Source organism: Betta splendens, chromosome 4 (genome assembly GCF_900634795.4).
Source record: "Betta splendens chromosome 4, fBetSpl5.4, whole genome shotgun sequence".
NCBI lineage: Eukaryota > Metazoa > Chordata > Actinopteri > Anabantiformes > Osphronemidae > Betta > Betta splendens.
Genome location: NC_040884.2, coordinates 30,301,097 through 30,322,352, shown reverse-complemented (window position 1 = coordinate 30,322,352; position 21,256 = coordinate 30,301,097). Strand labels below are relative to the sequence as shown.

Sequence of the window (21,256 nt, the reverse complement as noted above, 5' to 3'; positions counted from 1 at the left end):
TTTAATAATAATACACTATTTACCCGCTTTTTTACTTTTTATGTTAATAGTGAGATTATGTGTTTCCTACATACTATAACAGGAGTAATTAGTGCATCACAGTAATAACATGAGTATTACAGTGTTATAATGTTATTTGACAGTTTTTCTGTCATTCTCACAAATATTTCCTACAGTGTAGGGTCACGGTATCTGCCAATGCAAATCATTACCCAAGGCAGGCACAACTACTAGCTGTGTGTAAGAGACAAACAACTGGTACATGAGTTGTCGGACTGAATGCTTGTCAAACGAAGCAGAAAAGGCTGAAAACAGCGATCTATTGGAGACTGTGGGATTAATTGGCCATAACTGGTTGTGTGTTTTCCAAATGACCTAGTTTGGTTGGCAGCCTCAGAGACAGGCTCTGTCCCAGTGTCCCAGCAGTCTCTCTCAATGTTGGTAAAACTTCACAGGGAGAGTTATAGACGTATATCAAGCTAGTAAACACTAGCTTTAAGATCCAAACCTTTAAAAAGGATAAATTAATTGCCCAGAAACAGACACCTGGCAACTTGTCTTTATGATCACAGTTGCTACGGTGGTAGCAGTTCAAAGTGACTACAGTTTTCACTGCAGTATCACTGCAGTACACCATGGCGCAACGAGTGCGTCGCCGACCAAGGATCTTTAATCCTGCAGCGGGCGGAAAAAAGTCAGGATGCCAGTCTTGTTTTAAGCATCAGGTGGTGCAACATTGTTTAGAAGCCTCCAATGCAGTGCATCTGCCACTACAGCAGCTTATTTAAGTTTGAAACTACCATTCTACCGTAGTTCTCTCGTTACCTAAGCTTTAAATTTGGTGGAGACATCAAACTCTTAAAACTTACACAGACCTTAATGGCTTAAGGTTTGCATAAGCGAGCAATCATTGACTGAATAAAACGCGTTCGAAGTCATTTGTCCAGACAGAGTGAGTGCAATACACGGAAATGTATGCATGTGTAAATGCTCTGAAGACTTGTAATGGAAATATTAACAAGCAGTTTAACAACGAAAAAAGACCTCCAAAGGTCTATGATTTATTTAGTATTTAATACTTCCACCGTTCCCCAAAATGTGATTGTACCTAAAGAGATATTTTAACTTTTAATCTGGGAGTAAACCACAACAATACACTTCACCGGAATGACATTTATCACAATATCTGTGTGAAAACACACAATAGATTTGGAACTCAATCTGCACCGTAAACACAGCGTCTCATGTTTGTTCAAAGTTGCAAAGGCAAACTTCACATCCCTTTCCCCTACTTTGTAGAGGCGACTAGACATGCTAATGTTTTGTTACTACTTGTCAGATCAGAGATCAACTCTGTTCAGTTGCAGTTCAGTCGCTGCCTATGTCTATCCTCGGTTCATAGAGATGAGAAGAGAAAACCACTTGCTATGTTGAAATCTCGCCTATTTCCTCCATAACAGAAAGAGGTCCCCATGAATTTTATGTGCCGGCTGATGGTGAAAAATATATTGATCTGAATAACACACTATTGTTTTTAAGACTGAAAATTACCAATGCAGACAGGACAAACTTGGCTAATGATGCTGAAGTGGGAATCAATTTTACAGTCCAGCGCAACCCACCCATACAGGGCTTTGTTTGAGACTCTTAAATTACTCGCCAGAAACCTTAAAGGAGTCATATCATGCTTTTCATTCTAAAAAATATTAGACTTTAATGTCTCAGTAAGGTCTCTGTAAATTTTCATCCCATAAAACCCTTTAGATCGTCCACACTGCCCCTGTCAATATGTGGTTCTCACTCCCCATCAGCAAACGCTGTGTTTTCTGGGCGTGTCGCAAGCGAAGCTGCTCACCACACCTCTGTGCGGAAGCGCATACCTTTTTTGTTGTTTTTTTTTTAAATTGGCTCCATGGATACAAGCCACCGCACGGTTAGGATACAATAGGTGGCAGTAGTGCGACATTGAGAATGCAATCCACCGCAATCCTCCACAGAAGAAGAAGACCCACTACAGAACTGCACGACATTAGTCAGCTGATTCGTAGCGTAGTAGAACCATACGTCTACGATCCCGAATCTGACCCTGAAGCTGAAGAGGAGGCTGTTGAAGTCACCACATTTCGGCTGATGCAAGATGTGTCTCATTGGTAATGTCGCATTTACTTCAATTTAATTGATTTATGTAATTTGCAAAGCGACTAGCGGTTGCTAATGCGAATGCTAAATGGCGTGTGCAGCTTCAATATTCACAACACGACTTACCTGGAAAACTCTCGTTAATAGAAAACACTACTTTAGCTTACATTATACAAATAAATAAGTTTGAGAGCATAGCTGAAATAATATAAATACATTTTACATTTACACATTTCACTGTTTTTGTCTTACTTGTGCTGCTGCTCTGACAATTTTATTTAAAAAATGTGCATTAATATTTAGAGCAATCACTGCATGACCTACCTGGGAACAAAAAGCATTGGTTAAAATTATATATTGACCTAACATATTTTTACTGCTTTTAATTATGTTTTTTGTCATTCTTGATAAATCTGACAGTAATATGTCTCTGTATCTGAAGTTGTTACAGGTATCTTGTCTACAGAGGCTAGTGAGCTGGTGCTGAGGATTCCTGGGGTGAAGAATCTGAGTTGCCATCTCTTCATGCTTGGGTTGTAGATGAAGGCAGTTTCCTGATGGATAAAACACTAAAACACTCATAGTATGATTGATGTAGACCACCTGTAGAATAACTCCTTTACCGTTTGAGTAAAAATGTGTTTTTTGTGAGTGCAACACTCATTAAGAATTTTTTTAACTTTATTTATATATAATTTATATGCGTTTTATTTATGGCCGCTTCAACTTTATAGCTTACCATATTAGAAAGAGAAAAACATGTAATTTCAATACTATGATTTCCTAAATAAAAGTGTTTTCCCTTCAGAAACAGAGTTCAGTGAAATACATAATAGTTAAAAGCCAACTTTATTGTAAACCAAAAAAATACACCACTACTCCAAAGCTAGAACAAACTGTTACCTTCACACTCCAATGTGCAATGTATAGGTTACTGAGTTAATTAAGAAGTCTGGGGGTTTGAGGACGAAGGAGAAGCTTTTGCAGGGCCTTGCAGACGAAATGCATGAAAGTAGGGTAAACAGGGAGATGTGGTGATCCTTGTTCTCATCACTATTTGGAAGACTGAGCGGAAGCAGTCCTCTACCAGATGGAAGCTGTGGCTGTCCTCATTATCACCTCATCAAAACAAAAGGTACTGCAATCAGAATTGTAGATTAGTGAAATGTTCATTATTATGTAGGTCAAAACCTTCTCTAATGTAAGAACACACAATACCAGACAAAAAATTAAACCAAACAAGAGGACAGGCCTGTCTGTGCTAAAACAACAGATAAACACTTGTTACAATTCAAATATAAAATCTAAACAGTATATACCAATTAAAATCTTCTATTACCTATCTTACTGTTGGTACATACAAACTTACATACCTTCACTCCTGAGCTGGGCAGCAGATGTCTGTGTACCAACAGTCTGCAGTGATTTCTCTGTTTGACAGCCTCCTTGCATGTAGGTAACTGGGATTTGCCCTCCTACAGTATAGAAAAGACTGTTACATTTACTGTAAATTGTATTGGTCCTACAAATATAATGGCTATGGTACAAGCTATCGGTAACTGACCAGATAAGCAGCAGGTATTGTAGAGATGTGACTAATTAGCAACTAAGCTTGAAACACAACACAGTAATCATTCCAACTAATCATGTTAGAATTTGATAGAACAATGACATAACCCCAAATCACAAGTTGATTTAGGCTGGACAGGACGGGGTAATAAACATAACCGCGTTCATCTGCAGGTTCTTTTTGTAGCGATCGACCAGCTGTAGCTCTAAAGTGCAAAGGCCTAAAGGCATGCTAACGGCTAACGCAACACAAACAGGAGCGGCAGCACATCAACAGGACAAAAAGCTCGATCCACCGCTTCCTGCCTGTCGCCGATCGAAGGCCCATCGCTATTAGCTGTTCCCCACACAGGTGTGTGGTTGCACCAACTCAGAGTAGCACATTTGAAAGGGACAAAGGCTCAGTTGACTCACTGTAGCCGTTAGCGACGCTAGCGATTAGCTTGTCTCACATGTGGGTTACTGCATTTTAAACAGACCCAACTAACATATTTAGATATCACAAGTATCAAGCACAAACTTACTACAGCGAGCTAGATCCACCGCTTCCTGTCTGTCGCCGCTGGAAGGGCGATAACGATCAGCTGTTCCCCCGCAGGTGTATGTGATTACAGAAAAAGGACAGACGCTAGACCCCACCGCTCCCTGCCCGTAGCCGCTCGATGCCGTTAGTCATTAGCTTTTCTCCACACAGGTGTGTGGCTGCAGGAGCCCACATGAGCACATTTGAAGGGGACAAAGGCTCGGTCGACTGGCTGTAGCCGTTAGCATAGCTAGCTAGTAACTTGCCCCACACATAGGTTACTACATTTTAAACGGACAAACTAACATTTTAAAACATTATAAATATCAAGCATGTACTTACTGCAGTGAGTGGATGACGGACTTTAGGAATAGGTCCTTTTTTTCCAACAGGAGCCGTGAAACAAATCCAGCATTGTACGCACCCTCGTTTGAAATGCACATACGTATAAATGCTGAGGCAGTGTTTCTGGCACCGGTCCGTTAAAAATAATAAAAGTGACCCACAAATCCTCACTTGTTGATCCCTTGGTAAAGTGAAGAGACTTTGGTGTTGGTTAGAACACCTAAGAACCGAACTATTTCTATGGGAGGACTTGGGCGCTGCCGTGCTGGTCTGTTCACGGTGAGTGAGAGGGGGGAAATGGCGGAAGTCCAGTTTTGGTTCGGGATCATTGTGGGGGTGGTGGTTCAGGATTTGCAAGGAGAACTTTCAACCAGTGTGACGACAACTGGGACACGGCCTCAGAGTAGGTCGTGGCTGTTTTCATTGGATGAGAAAATTTACGTTTTCAAAATGTGAAAAAAGCAGGAAATGCATTTCTACCGTGCTCAGTGTGTGTATATGTGACCCATAGAGTCATAGGGATGCTCCAAAATGTCTAAAAAGTGGATTTTGCATGATATGGGCCCTTTAAAATACCAGTTCAGCGCCGGGTTATTCTACCAAGATACTGCCGGCACGATGCATTTTTTGTCCGTTTGTTCATGTTAATGCCAAATCCTCCACATGCACAAGAATTACCTATGGAATACCACAGGGTTCTGTGCTTAGTCCTATTCTGTTCAGTCTATACATGTCCCCTCTAGGTAATATTATTAGGAAGCCGGAAGTCGGGGCAGACTGTCTTCACCATCAGACAGCAAAATTGAAAATTAATCATAATAATTTTTAGCAGGTACTGCTACAACTGCTCCACAGATTGAAATTATGCTGCGAAAAACAGGAAAAATATCAATCCTGCACTGAACAGCACTGTCATTCAAACTAGACCTCAGTGGCATTACAGATTATCAAACTCAGACCTTCAGTTAATCTGATTGTCTATGGGCTCAACTGAAGTCATTCCCTTCTCATCTCTAACTGCACCACTGACTGGGATCTTATCTGACACTGTAAAAGACAGACTATGTAACGCAGACTATGTAACGACCCACAAACACCCATGTAAGTGTCCCTGACCACAGCACACGCCCTGCAAACAGGTCATGCATTGCCCTTTTTTGTAGCATTATTCATCTGCTCCAGGGAACTATTGTGACCTATGTTTTGTTTATGTAAAAGAAAGGATAAACTTATGCTAATTATTATGTCTATACTGACTAACCCTGCAGCTGCTGGAAAGACATGCTGTCTGATCAGCATACTGTAGCTTTGTTAGCCAGTGTCATCCATGTTGTAACTGTAAATAAGATACTACTGGATAGGTCTACTGTAGTTCTGTAGGGCCACACTAAAGTTTACCACTGCCCTCTGCTGGACACAAAAAACACTTTTGAATCAGTTGGAATGCGACTTTTGTTATTTTTACAGCAGCTGCCTGTGGCAATTAAAGCACCGCTGTCTTAACCTAAAGCCAGGTTCCTTATTCTTCCCAAATACACCTGAAATCTTTACCAGGATGTTGAGTAAGCTGCTGGAGGGACAGGCAGCTTCTGTTGATGCTCATTTCAGTTCTACAGCATGTGGCTCTTCCATCCATCTTCTATTCTGCTTAATACCGTACGTGGGGTCACTGGAGCCTATCCCAGCTGGCTATGGGCGAGAGACGGGGTACAGCCTGGACAGGTCGCCAGTTCATCACAGGGCCACACATATATAAACAACCATTCACACCCACTCTCACATCTACAATTTAGCATGACCAATCAACATGTTTTTTTGACGGCGGGAGGAAGCCGGAGAACCCAGAGAGAACCCACGCGAACACTGGGAGAACATGCAAACTCCACACAGAAATGCACCCGAAATCGAACCCAGGACTTTCTAGCTGTGAGGTGACAGTGCTACCCACCGCACCACCGTGCTGCATTGCATGTGGCTCATCAATGTCTAATTCAAAATAGAGACATTTGATTAAATTAAGCAAGAGGAGAGCAGCAGTAAAGAGAAGCTCTGGCTGTTTTTAATTAAACAATCAAAGACCAAACTGCAGGTACTTTTTATGTTAGGATACACTAATTATGCAAACCTTCAGTAAACTGTCCCTCCAGGCATGAAAGGACCTACGGGCCTCCCTACCTGCTACTCTCCCCCGACAGCAGAGCAACAGAAATGTGTCTTACATACCAACGTCACAGCCTAAACCTAGGCTGATGAGTTGAGGACAATACAGTAGGTGCAGAACTCTTAAAGACTACACAAATAAATAAATAATAATCACTTCACACCAGACAAAGGAGGAGACAGCCAAGCTACAACTCACAGACAACCAGGTCAACAACTAAACATGCATATCATCATTAGTGTAATACGACCATGTGCAGGTCCTATTACATGATAAATGTATGTGTATGCTGCTGCCTGGTATGAACCCACATTCACTGTTCCAAGGACCAACACACTAAAGATGGTTTATTCTCCCCGTGGCAAGACTGTGTGTCCACCTCTGTCTTATTGTTATGTCTGTGTGTGAGTGCAGGTCATGTGACCTTCACCATGTCTGTCCACCTAGGAGGTGGTCGGGATGACCCTCAAGTTCTCATCCATCACCTTGTGCCTCACTCACTCACAACAAACAGCAAACTGCTGGTGTAACACTAATGATCATGATTTTTGTCCCTTGTGATGCTGAGGTCAGAGGCAGCCAGTCATCATTAAAGATGTAGAAAGCCCATGTTGCCCTACTACCAACGCTAGTATTGACATTGATCAATACCCCGACAAAAATATCATTACTTTGGAAAAAAAATGGCAGCAGTGCAGAGGAGTAAAAATTCAACCAAAGATGCAACCTAACTATCTTGTCTGTCTGCATCCCTAAGGGCCTGTGTGTAGCGTGCCTGTGCGCCATATGCCAGAGCAAAGCAGACACACACCAACACCCCCACCCTTCCTCCCTCTTGCTTTGTGATCTTACGTGACTCAGCAACTCAGGCCAGCAAAAAAAAGCAGGCAAGGACACAGACGAAGAAGGATGGAAGCAAGGAAGAGTAGCAGCGTGGTTATATTTTCAAGTAAAAAATTAAATAATGGCAACCTGTACAATCTGCAAAAAGGGTGTTAAATACAGTGGCAACAACACCAATTTATATACTTTTACTGTTAAACGTTGTCTGGGCTTTATTAAATGAATACAATTTAAAACAAAACACCTGAAAGTCATGAAAATGTATTTATATTTGATAATGTTTTAGTTTTAGGCATCTGAAGCCATGTGTGCAACTTGCATTTTTACAGAGCAAATGTGAGGAGTGGAGGAGAAGCCTTTTCTGCCTGTTACTGAGATGTCAAACTTATTTCACAAACTGAAGGACAGGTGACCAACTACTTGTGCAGCGCAGTCATCTGAGCAGAGCAAGAACAGATGTCTTCTCACCAGGCCACAACTGGAAAACCTGCTTCACGAATTTATTGTAAAAAACAACCATGAGCTAATGGTGAGACATTTTTCCCCAAGCAAAGAAGATTCACATCTCGAGCATAATGGCTATGAATTCTATTCCTTATCCTGATGCTACTGGGGTGATTCTTCCTTCTTGGCTGAGCCCCAGCAGGACTCAGGCCTCTGCTTTCTCTCAATGCTTTGTTTCAATTAATGGCCTTATCCGTGCTCCTGTAAGGGCCAATGGGGCCCGGGGAAGGAGGGGGAGGGGAGTACGTATCCTCCATTCTAAACATAAACACGGTCCATGCAGTACCAGAGCTTCCACTAGGTTGTGTTGGCCTCTGTCTTAGGACAAGACAACTGGACCCCTCTCCACCCAAGCTAGCTAGCTCTAGCTCGGCTGCATACCAGAGGATGCAGCAGTGGGTCTGTGTGTTTTGCTCACAGTCTGAATGGATGGAGACACGATGTGGATCTACTCCACACTAAGCACACATCTAGCACTGTTTTCATTCAACCTTAATATGGCAACTACTTTCATACGGCCCAAATTTGGCTTGTAATTACGGTCCGAAGCTGGCTCACAGGCAGCAGCTAAATGGCAAACCAAGTCCTGACCAGATCTGGCCCAGATCCACCAGTTTTACAGCTGACATCTGGTTTAGAAGATGGCCCTTATCTGGCTATGGTACAGCAACTGGGGTTGGAATTACAGCCGGCACACATGCAGCAGCTGTAAAGCAAAGCTGATCTAAATAGTTATAATCTAATAATAGCTGATTTAAATTTACCACTTAAATAACCATACATTTTTTAAAAAGGAATAACCATAAATAACCATACATTTTTTAAAAAGGAAAACAAAAAACAATTTATAGTATATATATATATATATATATATATATATATATATATATATATATATATATATATATATATATATATATAATATATATATATATATATATGTGTGTGTGTGTGTGGTGTGTGTGTGTGTGTGTGTGTGTGTGTGTGTGTGTGTGTGTCTCTGTCTCTATCTGTCTGTGTGTGTGTCTCTCTCTCTCTCTCTCTCTCTCTCTATCTCTCTCTCTATCTACTCTCTCTACTCTCTCTATCTCTCTCTCATATCTCTCATCATCTCTCTCTATTATGCACCACACACCCATATCTGCCACACACCCCACCCCACCGAGGCCAACTACAACGGCTAAGTGAAGTCTCATGGAAGATGTGAATGCAGCATTGAGAGCAACCCCTACCACAACAATTACAGAAACCAATGAGCTGTTATACGCTTCAGCATTAGTGATCCTAGAAGTGCTATAAGAGCGCACCAGAGAGGTGCAATGAAAAGACCGATGCCCAAGAGGTACAGCCAGGTGCCCATACCTGAAGCACTCGAAACTGCCAAGCAAAGGCTACAAGCCTTGGCCAGCCGCCTAAAGAGATACACCAGAGACAACGAAACCAGACGAATAAACCGGCTGTTCTCAACACAACCTGCGAAAGTACTCTCAATGGCAGGGTAATAACAGCAGAGCAGACCCACCAAGGCTGGAAACTGAACAGTACTGGAAAGGCATATGGGAGAAACAGGCGTCACACAACAGTGATGCACAGTGGCTGGTGGATCTGAGGGAAGACCACAGCACCCTCCCTGAACAGAATCCAGTGATTATCACAGCGCCAAATGAACTAGCTGCTAAGGGATGGGACCCACCCTGAATGGCTAACTGAAGGGCGAACGATCCTGATAATGAGGAGCCAAACACCAACTCCTGGTAGACAGAACAGTCGCCCCAAGACTGCAGAGTGCGACACACCAACCTGTGGACAGCCTGGATCGACTACAAGAAAGCCTATGACTCAATGCCACACACATGGATCACTGAATGCTTGGAGCTGTACAACATCAATGGAATTCTAAGAGCCTTCATTGCAAACTCGATGACGTTATGGAGAACCACCCTTGAAGCCAGTGGGAAGCCACTTGCCCAAGTATCCATAAAATTTGCACTGTCCCCACTTCTGTTTTGCATAGGTCTGAACCCCCAAACAAGACTGGCTATGGATACCGACTCCGGAACGGGGCCACCATAAGTCACCTCCTCTACATGGATGACATCAAGCTGTACGCCAAGAGCGAGCGAGACATCGACTCACTGATCCACACCACCAGGATCTACAGCTCGGACATTGGGATGTCATTCGGACTCGAGAAATGTGGGAGGATGGTGACAAAGAGAGGCAAGGTAATCCACACAGAAGGGGTCTCACTCCCCGAAGGAACAATAGCAGACATTGAGGACAGTTACAAGTACCTTGGAATACCACAGGCGAACGGCAACCTTAAATGCGGCAACAGCCAAATACCTCAAACGAGTAAGGCCTAAGAAGCCAGCTCAATGGCAAGAACATATCCCGGGCAATAAACAGGTATGCCTTGCCAGTGACCAGATACCCTGCAGGAATAATAAGGTGGCCAAAGGAAGAGATACAGACCACACATGTTAAGACACGAAAGCTCCTCACCATGCATGGAGGGTTCCACCCCAAAACCAGCACCGAGACTGTACGCTAGCCGCAAGGAAGGAGGCCGAGGACTAGTGAGCGTGAGAGCCACTATGCAGGATGAAACATCCAAGATCCATAAGTACATCAAGGATAAGGCCCTAACAGATGACGTGCTGAGTGAATGTCTCAGGCAGTGGAGAACAGAGGATGAGATGCTGGAAGAGGGACCATCATGGGAGGACAAGCCCTTGCATGGGATATACCACCGGAACATAACGGAAGTGGCTGATCTCAACAAATCCTACCAATGGCTTGAAAGGGCCGGGCTGAAGGACAGCACTGAGGCACTCATCCTGGCTGCACAGGAGCAGGCCCTGAACACCAGAGCCATAGAGGCCCAGATCTACCACACCAGACAAGACCCAAGGTGTAGACTGTGCAAAGAGGCCCCTTAGACGGTCCAGCACATAACTGCAGGGTGTAAGATGCTGGCAGGGAAAGCATACATGGAACGCCATAACCAAGTGGCTGGCATAGTATACAGGAACATCTGCGCAGAGTATGGACTGGAAACCCCAAGGTCAAAGTGGGAAACACCTCCCAAAGTGGTAGAGAACGAGCGAGCCAAGATCCTGTGGGACTTCCAGATCCAGAATGACAGAATGGTAATGGCGAACCAACCAGACATTGTGGTGGTGGACAAAGAGCAGAGGAAAGCCGCAGTGGTGGATGTGGCAATACCAAGCAATGGCAACATCAGGAAAAAGGAACATGAGAAACTAGAGAAATACCAAGGGCTCCGAGAAGAACTGGAGAAGGCTTGGAAAGTGAAGGCCACAGTGGTACCTGTGGTGATCGGAGCACTGGGGGCAGTGACCCCCAAACTGGAGGAGTGGCTACAACAGATCCCTGGAAAAACATCCGACATCTCATTCCAGAAAAGTGCAGTCCTAGGAACAGCAAGGATACCTCGGAGAACCCTCAAGGTCCCTGGCCTCTGGTAGAGGACCCTTGGAAAGTGGATGAGACCACCCGCGGAGGGTGAGAATAGAGTGTGTGTGTATATATATATAGACGCCATACATACATCTCTAACTGTGATTCACATTAAGGGTTTGCTTATTTATGTGATGGCACGAACATTCTGTTCTTTTACATGTATCACTGAAATTAACAACTTGAAAACCCTGCCTCTGCGCAAAAACTACTGAATTTTAAGCTAATTAAATTGGTTGTCTATGATAGCCTGCGTGTGCTGATAGCTGATAGTTAGTTGAACCAACATTCTCACCACGTATCTTTTTAAAGCATCTACAAACATCAGTACAACTAATGAATGACAACTACAATGAATTTTTATCTCTCGAAGCAGCTTTAGTCAAAGTGAGTTCATCCACTTACCAAGTTTTTGTAAAACCGCAGCCATGGCAGGTGATCCCTGTGCGCTCACTTTGTCTTCTACTTCTTCTGTTGCGTTTAACGGCAGCTTGCATCCTTATTGTTGCACTACCGCCAACCGTCAATTTCTCAAACAAGGCTTCCACCCCTCTCCCTAATCCTCCAACTTCCAGCACACTTCTCAAACACAAATCTTTCATTCCCGCTGCCCTCATACCTATAACCATTCCTTCCCTTCCCATCGTATACTTGTCTCACTCTATTATAACATGTTCTATTCCCTTCCTGAGCGGATCGGTCCTTAGATTCCTCGGTCAGTTATTACATAATATAGGTTGATCAACATTTGAGCCTGCGATGTGTTGAAAATAAGAGCGTTTTTATCTTTTCTAAAAAGACACGGCGATTCATCCGCCACCAAGGACCAATCACAGTCTCGACAGTGTATGGATATTGTGAAACATAATTATATCGTCTTTTATTCCGACAGTTCTATTGTAATAAACTCTGTCTGTCTCTTTTTTCCCCCAGTATCAGACGAAGCGCTCCTAGAAGGCGTGCGGGAGGCCTCATTGAACCTGGAAGACATATTCGCAGTCAGCGAACGCCTGTAAAGGAATTCGAGATATCCACAACTACATTCTGCCTAAGCACAATTAGTATTTTGGATATCCGTAATTCCTTTTTGCCTAGGCACAATTGCAATTACAGATATCTATAATTCACCGCATTTTACAGATATCTAAAATACAATTTTGGATATCTCAAACTAACTTATTACTAGTTGTAATTTTATTATAGATATCTGTAATTAAACTTTTGACTAGGCAAAATGTAGTTCCAGATATCTACAATTTAAGTTTTGACTAGGTAAAATTCCTTTTCAGATATCAACAAAGACAATATAGATATCTGGCAAAGGTTTTCACATGCGCCGTTTTAAAATAAAACACTTAAATCGACTATCCGTAATCACAGTGAATGCTGCAAAGCATTCACTGTATTGTTTTTTCTAAGCTTTATTATTATTATTATTATTTTTCTTCCCCCCGTTTTCTGCATCTAACTAGTCCCGCATACTTTCAGCTACAGAAACGATTCCAATATCAAAATGTTCAGCTTTTTAAGGAGAAGTGTGCTATTACTTTTCTCATTCATATGTTTCATATTTTTCAAGTTATTAAGCTTTTTTTAAACTTTTTTTTCCCATTGAAATGAATGGGAACAACTTTTCAAATTCTCTTCAGCTTTGTGTAATTTCAGCTTTAACTACTTCCGCATACTTTAGGCTACAGACACCATTTAAACTACAAAATAATCTTCAATAAGTAGATAGTAGAATAATCTTCTACTATTCAACTATTAATCTTCCAGAAATCGTTAAAATATCTTTAATAGTTTCTGATTTATAGCAGTTTAAATATTGGGTGGTTTTTGGTCAATTTTCATCTTTTCCATTAGTGTGTATTGGGTTATTTAGAGTGCGTGATGTCACAGCCAGAGTGCAAGGGGACGTTTTTTTAAGATAGAACTTCTGTCTTTAACTCGTCACTACGGACACAATTTTCCCTCTATCAATGTAATTATTTCACTAAATCGTAGTCATACTTGTCTTCTTTCTAATGATGTGTCTGGCTTTACTCTCAGACCTATACTTTAGTCGCTATCAACCTCAAAGCGCAGAGAGATCCCGAAATTCTCCCATAGACTCTAATGATAATTTTCGGCAGACGTCTGGGGAGAAAAACAAGAGGAGAAGTATTTTGAAATTGCGACTGCGGCTACAAACATTTGTCCTCAAACATAAAATTCACACCATTTGCTCATTGAAGACTTGGGACTCGTAAAATGAAATAATTTTTGTGATATCTATTATGGTTTAGCTGGAACAAGCCTGTTCCAGCTAAACCATAAGACTATTTTAAAGTTTAGCTATAAACACACACATCTCTAAATCGTTTTAAAATAAAAGCATTAAACCATTTTTTTTTTTGCTTTAATAGAATAAATTCTGCTTTTGAATGGTCAATTCAAATTCAGCAATAAGTCTATACCAGTAATTACTGGTTTATTATTACTAGTTAATGAAACAATTTAACAATTACTCACACAAGCTTCCTGTAAGTCATTTCAAAATAAGAATACTAAACTTTTAGTGCAACTAACTAAGCTCTAAACCTTTTTGATTTCTGCTTTTGACTGCTTTTTTGTTATTTAGGACAACTTAATGAGCGCTTTTTCCAGTTTACCAAGTTAGGACACACACTTCCTCAAATTACTTTCAAAATAAAAGCACCAATCTAATTATTTAGCCTAAATGTCGCTTTTGTGAATTTGACTAGTTAATTATAACCAGTTAATGAAACTATTTTACTGTTCAGCAATTATCTGCACACACTTCCTTCAAAGCTTCAACTTTTATCAATTCAAATCCAAATACTTGTTCTGAAGCAAATTTAAGCCGTAATCAATATTTCCAAAACGTTTAGCTACTCATTCAGCTCTTGAAATTAAAACTATTTAATTACAATATTTAGCCATTTTGATATATTTGGCTATATTTCAACAAATTAATTAATTGATTTTCAGCAGTTTGTTAATTTCAGCAAATCTTTTTTGTGTTTCCTCCATATGAAATTGAACTACTTCCGCTTCTTCTGCAAATATTCAGCACTGTTTAATCAATTCCTATTTCTCCTTAGATACATTCAACTATGCTTTACATGATTGAGCTATTTCATCTGTTTTGAATGTTTCAGTTACTTTCAGCAACTCTTCAGGAATATTTTCAGCTTGGAAGCATTCACTGTGCATTTTCTTATGGAAATGCTTTTTCTAGTTGTATTTTAGATATCCAAAATAGTATGGGAGATTTGGATATCCACAATTCAGTTTCGCGTAGGCAGAAAGAGAATTTCAGATATCCACAACTACATTCTACCTAGGTACAATTCGAATTTCATATATCCAAAATGACGTCACAGGCACAGCGGCTGCGCGGATTTGACATTTATTAGTTTCTGCCATGTATGTCTGCACAGCAACTTTGTTGAGTTGCACATTCTGGAGATAGACAAAATGTGTGAACGATTTGGGGAGTTTATCTCTAAACACAGGCACTGACTACAGTCTGCTTATTTAGATTTTTTTTTATCTGGGAGGAGTTCGGGGAGGCCACAGAGGAAGACTATTGTTCGGCCTCAAAGAGATTCTGGCAAACCGTTCTACGCTTCAGGAGGGGGAAGCAGTCTTTCACCAACTCTGTTTTTAGTGGAGGTGGGGAGCTGTTGACGTCGACTGGGGATGTTATCGGACGGTGGAAGGACCACTTTGAGGCTTCCCCAACCCCCTCGACACGCCTTTTGCTGAGGAAGCAGAGGCAGGGGATTCAGAGGTGGACTTGCCTATCACCCAGGCTGAGGTCACCGAGGTAGTTTGTAAGCTCCTCGGTGGCAGGGCAGTGGGGCGGATGAGATCTCTCGCGAGTACCACACGTCTCTGAATGTTGTGAGGCTGTCTTGGGTGACACAGCTCTGCAACATCATGTGGACGAGGGGGACAGTTCCTGTGGACTGGACAACTGGGGTGGTTGTCCCTCTTCACAATGTGTTCCAACTATAGGGGGATCACACTTCTTAGCCTCCCCAGGAAAGTCTACATTAGAGTACTGGAGAGGAGAATTCGGCCAATAGTCAAACCACGAATACAGGAGGAACAATGTGGTTTTCCGGCATTGCCGGCAGTTGGCCATACCTGTTCCCGGTGCATGTTGGACATCGGCAGGGCTGCCCTTTGTCACCGGTTCTGTTCATTTTTTTTATGGAGGGGTCTGGTTTGGGGACCACAGAATTGCGTCTCTGCTTTTTGCAGATGATGTTGTCCAGTTGGCTTCATCAGGCCAGGACCTCCAGCGTGCGCTGGGGCAGTTTGCAGCTTAGTGTGAAGTGGCTGGGATGAGAATCAGTTCCCCCCAAGTCTGAGGCCATGGTTCTCAACCGGAAAAAGGTGGCTTGCTCTCTCCAGGTTGGAGGAGAGTTCCTGCCCCAAGTGGAGGAGTTCAAGTATCTTGGGGTCTTGTTCACAAGTGAGGGAAGCAGGGAGCGTGAGATTGACAGACGGATTGGTGCGGTGGCTGCAGTAATGTGGCCGGTGTACCGGTCCATCGTGGTGAAGAGGGAGCTGAGCCAAAAGGCCAAGCTCTCAATTTACCGGTTGACCTACGTTCTTCACCTCACCTATGATCGGTCATGAGCTTTGGGTCATGACCGAAAGGGCAAGATCACCGATACAAGCGGCGGAAATGAGCTTTCCCGTAGGGTGGCTGTTAGCTGACATACAACACACAACTCCCCTGTTTGTAGTAACAGCTCACCAACAGCCTGCTCTTCAGGATCCATCTCCATATGCTGCACTATGCACACTCAAAGCCACATATGACTCACAGCAAAAGCAGAACGTGGACAATCACAGCCTGTTGCTGTTACACATGCTGTGCTAGAGGACTGTGATTAGCCTGAGCAGACAGCAGAATGTTTTCCTTACATGTGCAGGTAACGCGTTTACATCACAGGCATCACCGTTAAGAACAACAGGAGGTTTAAGTAGAAGCCTTCCCGGCCTCAGGCCCATGGTGACCCAGAGCCATGTCAGACCAAAATGTGTGTGACAGATGAGTATTATAAATATCAATATTACAGCCACGTGCTGCCGTGTTTAGGGCCCCACCCTGTAGCTAGAGATCAGATGTCAATCTGGCTGCTGGCCAGAAGCATGTGGTGGGGAATGGAGGCTGTATGGATGGCCTCACGTTCAACATGGGTCAGACAAGGAATCGGAGGCAGTAGAAGATTTGATTTATTCATCTATTTTCTCTTTTGCCACTGGACGCAAACACATCTTCTCCTTAGAGCTACTGTACTATTAGGCTGGACAATAGAGGTGCATGGTGTGCACTCGCTGTGACCCAACAGAGCTACATAGACACAAGCCGAGACTCAGGTCTGAACAGCAGCTGCCACCACCCAACTACCACCCACACTATTTATACGCACGGCCAACAGAAAAATCCACCAAAGGCTTGGTCCAGGACATGACATGACTAAAAACTAGTTAGACATGTATCTAGATCCAGGGTCCCAAGTCCTTCATCTGTACAGAGTTCTTCCCATCACCTTGACAAGTTTTGACGGACAACAGATTTAAGTCAGTTCAACAGCTGGTTTCAACAATTCAACAGTTCTTGGAAAGGACCTAATGTGAAGAAAGGAGGACATGCATGTCTAGATGAGGCCTAGAATCAGAAAAAAAGACCAGTATGTAGAAAAAGTGGACTTATATTTCAAACAACACTTCTGTATGTAACAGTGTAAGCAGACATTCTATGGCAGCTACCCGTCTTCATTTAGGTGTTTAATGTGCCTTTGGGCCACGCAGCTTCTGTGACGCAGTTTAATGTTCACCAGTTTGTAAAATAGTCACTCGCTGGTAAACCATTGGGAGATCAGACCTGTCCTGCTATTATTACCATGTTAAGAGGGTTATGTGAGTTATTCATTCAGTAAATCCCTTGGCTCAGCGTGAGAAACAGCTAGGGCTAAAAATGAAAGTAATGGTGGTGACAATGAAGCCAGTCCAAAACTCACTCACTTGCTTGCTTTAAAATTATTACAATCCAAATTCCAGTGAGAGTGTGTGTGGACAAAGCCTGATTTCTTTACCTTTTACTAACTGACATTTTACTTATTATTTAGACAAAAATGTATCACATCAGAAAATGCTGAAAACCAAACATCTTTCTGAATAAAACTGAGGAAGGAAGCAGGAGCTCCGACAATAACATGCTTCCACATCTACAACTGAGGAGCTGCTGTCATCAGTCATCCGGTACTTCTGGCCTCATCAATAACGAGTGGCTTGAGTAATTAGGCCTCAGTTCTGCTTGCAGGACTGTCACATAGTGCCTGGTGTGCTCCAGATAACAGGTCATGACCCCAACATCAGTTACCTCTGACCTGCAAAGCTGGACTCCGTCCAAAGTCATCTCACACTATGATTCCACCTTGAGCAGCTACAGAAACGGGCTCCTCCTGTTTTACTTACATTACAAACCATTAAGACACCCCAGCTGGATGATGACAGTCATTAAGTCAAATATCCAGTCAATAAGTTATAACTGTCTGCATAGAGAACATGACAGTAAAATGTGACACTACTGAACGCATTTCAAAGTTTCAGCTCAGTATTATGAAAAATTATTGATTCAGATTTATAAATATTCTAAATGCTGTGAAATAATATTACACAGATTATTTCATAAGTCTCCAAAGTCAAGGGTAACGTTTCGGAGGATCAAATCAACATCTTCTGAGCAGGTACCAACGGTGAGTTTGTCGCCACCTCCCTTCTCCAGCTGGAGCATCTGAAAATGGACAGAGCTTCCACAAGCTGTTTGCATCTAAAGGGGAACCAAATCAGAAGATGGCTGTTGTGTCATGTGCTGAGACACAGCGTGAATTTGACAGGTAGGGGATATGAACATGAAAATCCTTAACGTACTTTAAGGATGTTGCGTTCACTAGTCAGCTGGATGAGAGCCGACTAGGATAAATCCAGGAATTCTGAGACACGAATTCTGTCTCCATCTAGTCCAAATGTGCTGCGTCTGAACGTACCGCTCCCATCCGCCTATGCTGAAGCTTCCGTCCGTCGCCGTTAGCGCTGAACCGGAGAATGAGGTTAGCCGCATTCCGGCGAACAGACGCCAATTTGGACAGACAGGTGCACCAGCATCAGCATCCAGCTGTCCAGCCTCCGCCCTCCACTTTGACCAGTATTCAGGGCTAATGTCCACGCTCACATTAGTGACGTGAGCGTACAATGACCAAGCGAGCCGATGGGAAACCGACATCGGGTTTCTCTATGAAAATTGTTAGATCGTGGGGGCGAAGCCGTGGAAAGCTAGCTACGAGTCAGCAGCGTTCGCACCGCAACCAGGCAGCCGCTAGCCTCGTCGCCGGGCGGGCTGCCTCCCTCTGCAGCGAGATGAGCTGTCGAATAAATCAGCGAACGCCAATCACAGAAATGCCGCGACCACGCTGCTAAACTCACCTCTCTGCCATTTTCCCGATTGCGCTTAAAATCCGCTTAGAATAAATTCCACAATGTCTCCCATGTTGCCGAAATTGCGGTCGCCGCAGTCAAAGAGTCACTCCTTCTATAATACCTCAGTCAAGTTTTCCGGTTATCTCATCCGGTTGGTTCTTCACAATAAAGGCTCGCAGCCTACCGATGTACACTAGACGCCTATTTTGTTAACACAATATTATGTCATGAAGAATAAATGTTCACGTGCATAGAAATAAAAGCGACGCACTTACATGACACACAAGCAAAGGTGATTAAATAACCAGAATGACATGTTTAGGGAAAGCTTAGTATGTATGCATGAAAAAGTTTCTTTACAAGCATCATCTTCAACCATCTATCCACCTGCAGGGCACTCCACCCACATGTCCTTTAGCTTCTCCAAGGCGCTTCCACATCAACTGACAGACATATTCAGCTTCCATCTTGATCTGCTTAATGCTGATGTGGGAGATCAGCCTGAAAGAAGATCCCTGCGACTGAGATGTTACCAGAGGTCTCAGGTTCATAACACAACTCAGGTATAGGTGGACTTTGTTCTAGGTATTGTTGCCCATGTAGAAGGATGTCTACGGTCAGAGCACCCTTGACACCCTTGACATGACTTGGAGTACACAGAGCCAGCACAAGACTCCGACAGCTTCTAATTTTTCATCCTCGCCTGATTTGTGTCCTGGCTCTGGTTCAGGATCCCGTCACCTTGCCTTGACGGACCACCAGCCGACGTCTGACCTGGGCAGAAATTCACCTCCCAGGATTTTCTGCAGGTTCCAAAACTGGCTGTGCACAGGTCGCCGACTCGATGTCCCGACAAAGCGAGGATCTTGGGATCCCGGACGAGCCCCCAATTATGTTAGAGAAATCGTTAGTTCCCTTTGAAAATCTTAAATAAAGCAGACACAATCAGTTGAGACCTTCTTAAGGATTTTATTTGCAAGGAGTGAGCAGTTTACAACAAAGGCAACTTCCTCTCACTGAAGAGAAGACAAGGATTCAGCTCATAATATGTATTGCATTCTGGGAGGTGCATAGTCACACAGAACACGGGAAATATTTCCTACACAAAGCAAGCATTGGGCTCATCAGATAAGGATGCTACACACCGGTACTTCCTATTTCTTGCAGAGCAGAAGGGAGAAAACTACAAAGATATAGCACAGCTAACGAGGCTTCAGCAAAATATGTTTCAATTATTAAATGCAGTATTTTTCCAACATCCACCTTGTCAGTTTGCTTGATATCCTGTTGGTACATGTAGAACTTTGTTGCTTTGTGTCATCCTGTGTGTTGTGTTGTTGGTCAATGTGCCAGTGTTGCTTTGTGTTTTTCTATCACAGCATCCTTTTTGGTTATTTAAATTGTGACTTTTATGTTTTTAGAAACTGACTGATTTAGCGTTTGTTGTCTTTGTACTTGGACATTGTAGTAAAAGTTTTGTTTGACATACATAGACATACTTTATTGATCCCTAGGGAAATTATTTTCTCTGCATTTGACAAGGACTAGCAGTGAGCAGCCACACATGAGGCACTAGTGAAGCTAGTGTGATGTGACTTGCTCAAGGCCACGATTGGAGGGATCAGCTGGGAGCAAATACTCAACCCCATGATCCACCAGGTCACCTTTACATTCCTGAAGCAAATTAAGCAAAATGTGATAAAAACAAAGACACACAATAACAGTACAAGTGGAACCTTGCTGGGATTTTTTCATGGACACATTAGGCCGAGGGTGGGGGGGGGTTATCTGCATCAGTATAGTGAAGTGTTGTTTAGAGATGTATGACTGAGGCTAACCAAGATGCTTAACTTTTTTTAATGTCTTTTGTGGGTCGCTGTTACATTGTGACTAGTCAGAATTATAACTCCAGATATCCACAACTATGGCAAGCCGTTTTAACATGTATTAGATAGTCAGAATCCAAATTATAGATATCTGGAATGTATTTCCACCTGGTCAAAACTATAATTTAAGATATTCACAACCAAATCTTGATTAGGCACAATTCGAGGTTTGGATATCTGTAATTCAATTTAGCCTAGGCAGAATTGCCCATTGACTTGAATGGGAAAGTAGTTTTGGATATCCACAATTCAGTTTCACTTAGGTAGAAAGGGAATTCCAAATATCCATAACTACATTCT

The 21,256-nt window shown here is 42.7% G+C and overlaps 1 protein-coding gene and 2 long non-coding RNA genes across 3 annotated transcripts in view; 1 reads left to right on the top strand and 2 right to left on the bottom strand.

The window, feature by feature from the left end:
* arhgap39 (Rho GTPase activating protein 39) overlaps window positions 1-19,213 on the bottom strand; it is a 48,477-nt gene extending 29,264 nt beyond the window's left edge. Inside the window, 1 exon segment of the mRNA XM_029145974.3 lies at window positions 19,077-19,213. Coding sequence (XP_029001807.1) covers window positions 19,077-19,087 — 11 coding nt within the window. The 5' untranslated portion in view covers window positions 19,088-19,213.
* LOC129603965 (uncharacterized) lies at window positions 1,517-2,950 on the top strand. Its single transcript, XR_008694420.1, has 2 exons — window positions 1,517-2,150; window positions 2,582-2,950. It is a non-coding gene; the product is annotated as an uncharacterized LOC129603965 (long non-coding RNA).
* LOC129603966 (uncharacterized) lies at window positions 3,002-5,118 on the bottom strand. Its single transcript, XR_008694421.1, has 3 exons — window positions 4,574-5,118; window positions 3,513-3,614; window positions 3,002-3,277 (listed from the first exon to the last, which is right to left on the bottom strand). It is a non-coding gene; the product is annotated as an uncharacterized LOC129603966 (long non-coding RNA).
* Window positions 19,214-21,256: the final 2,043 nt, after the last annotated feature.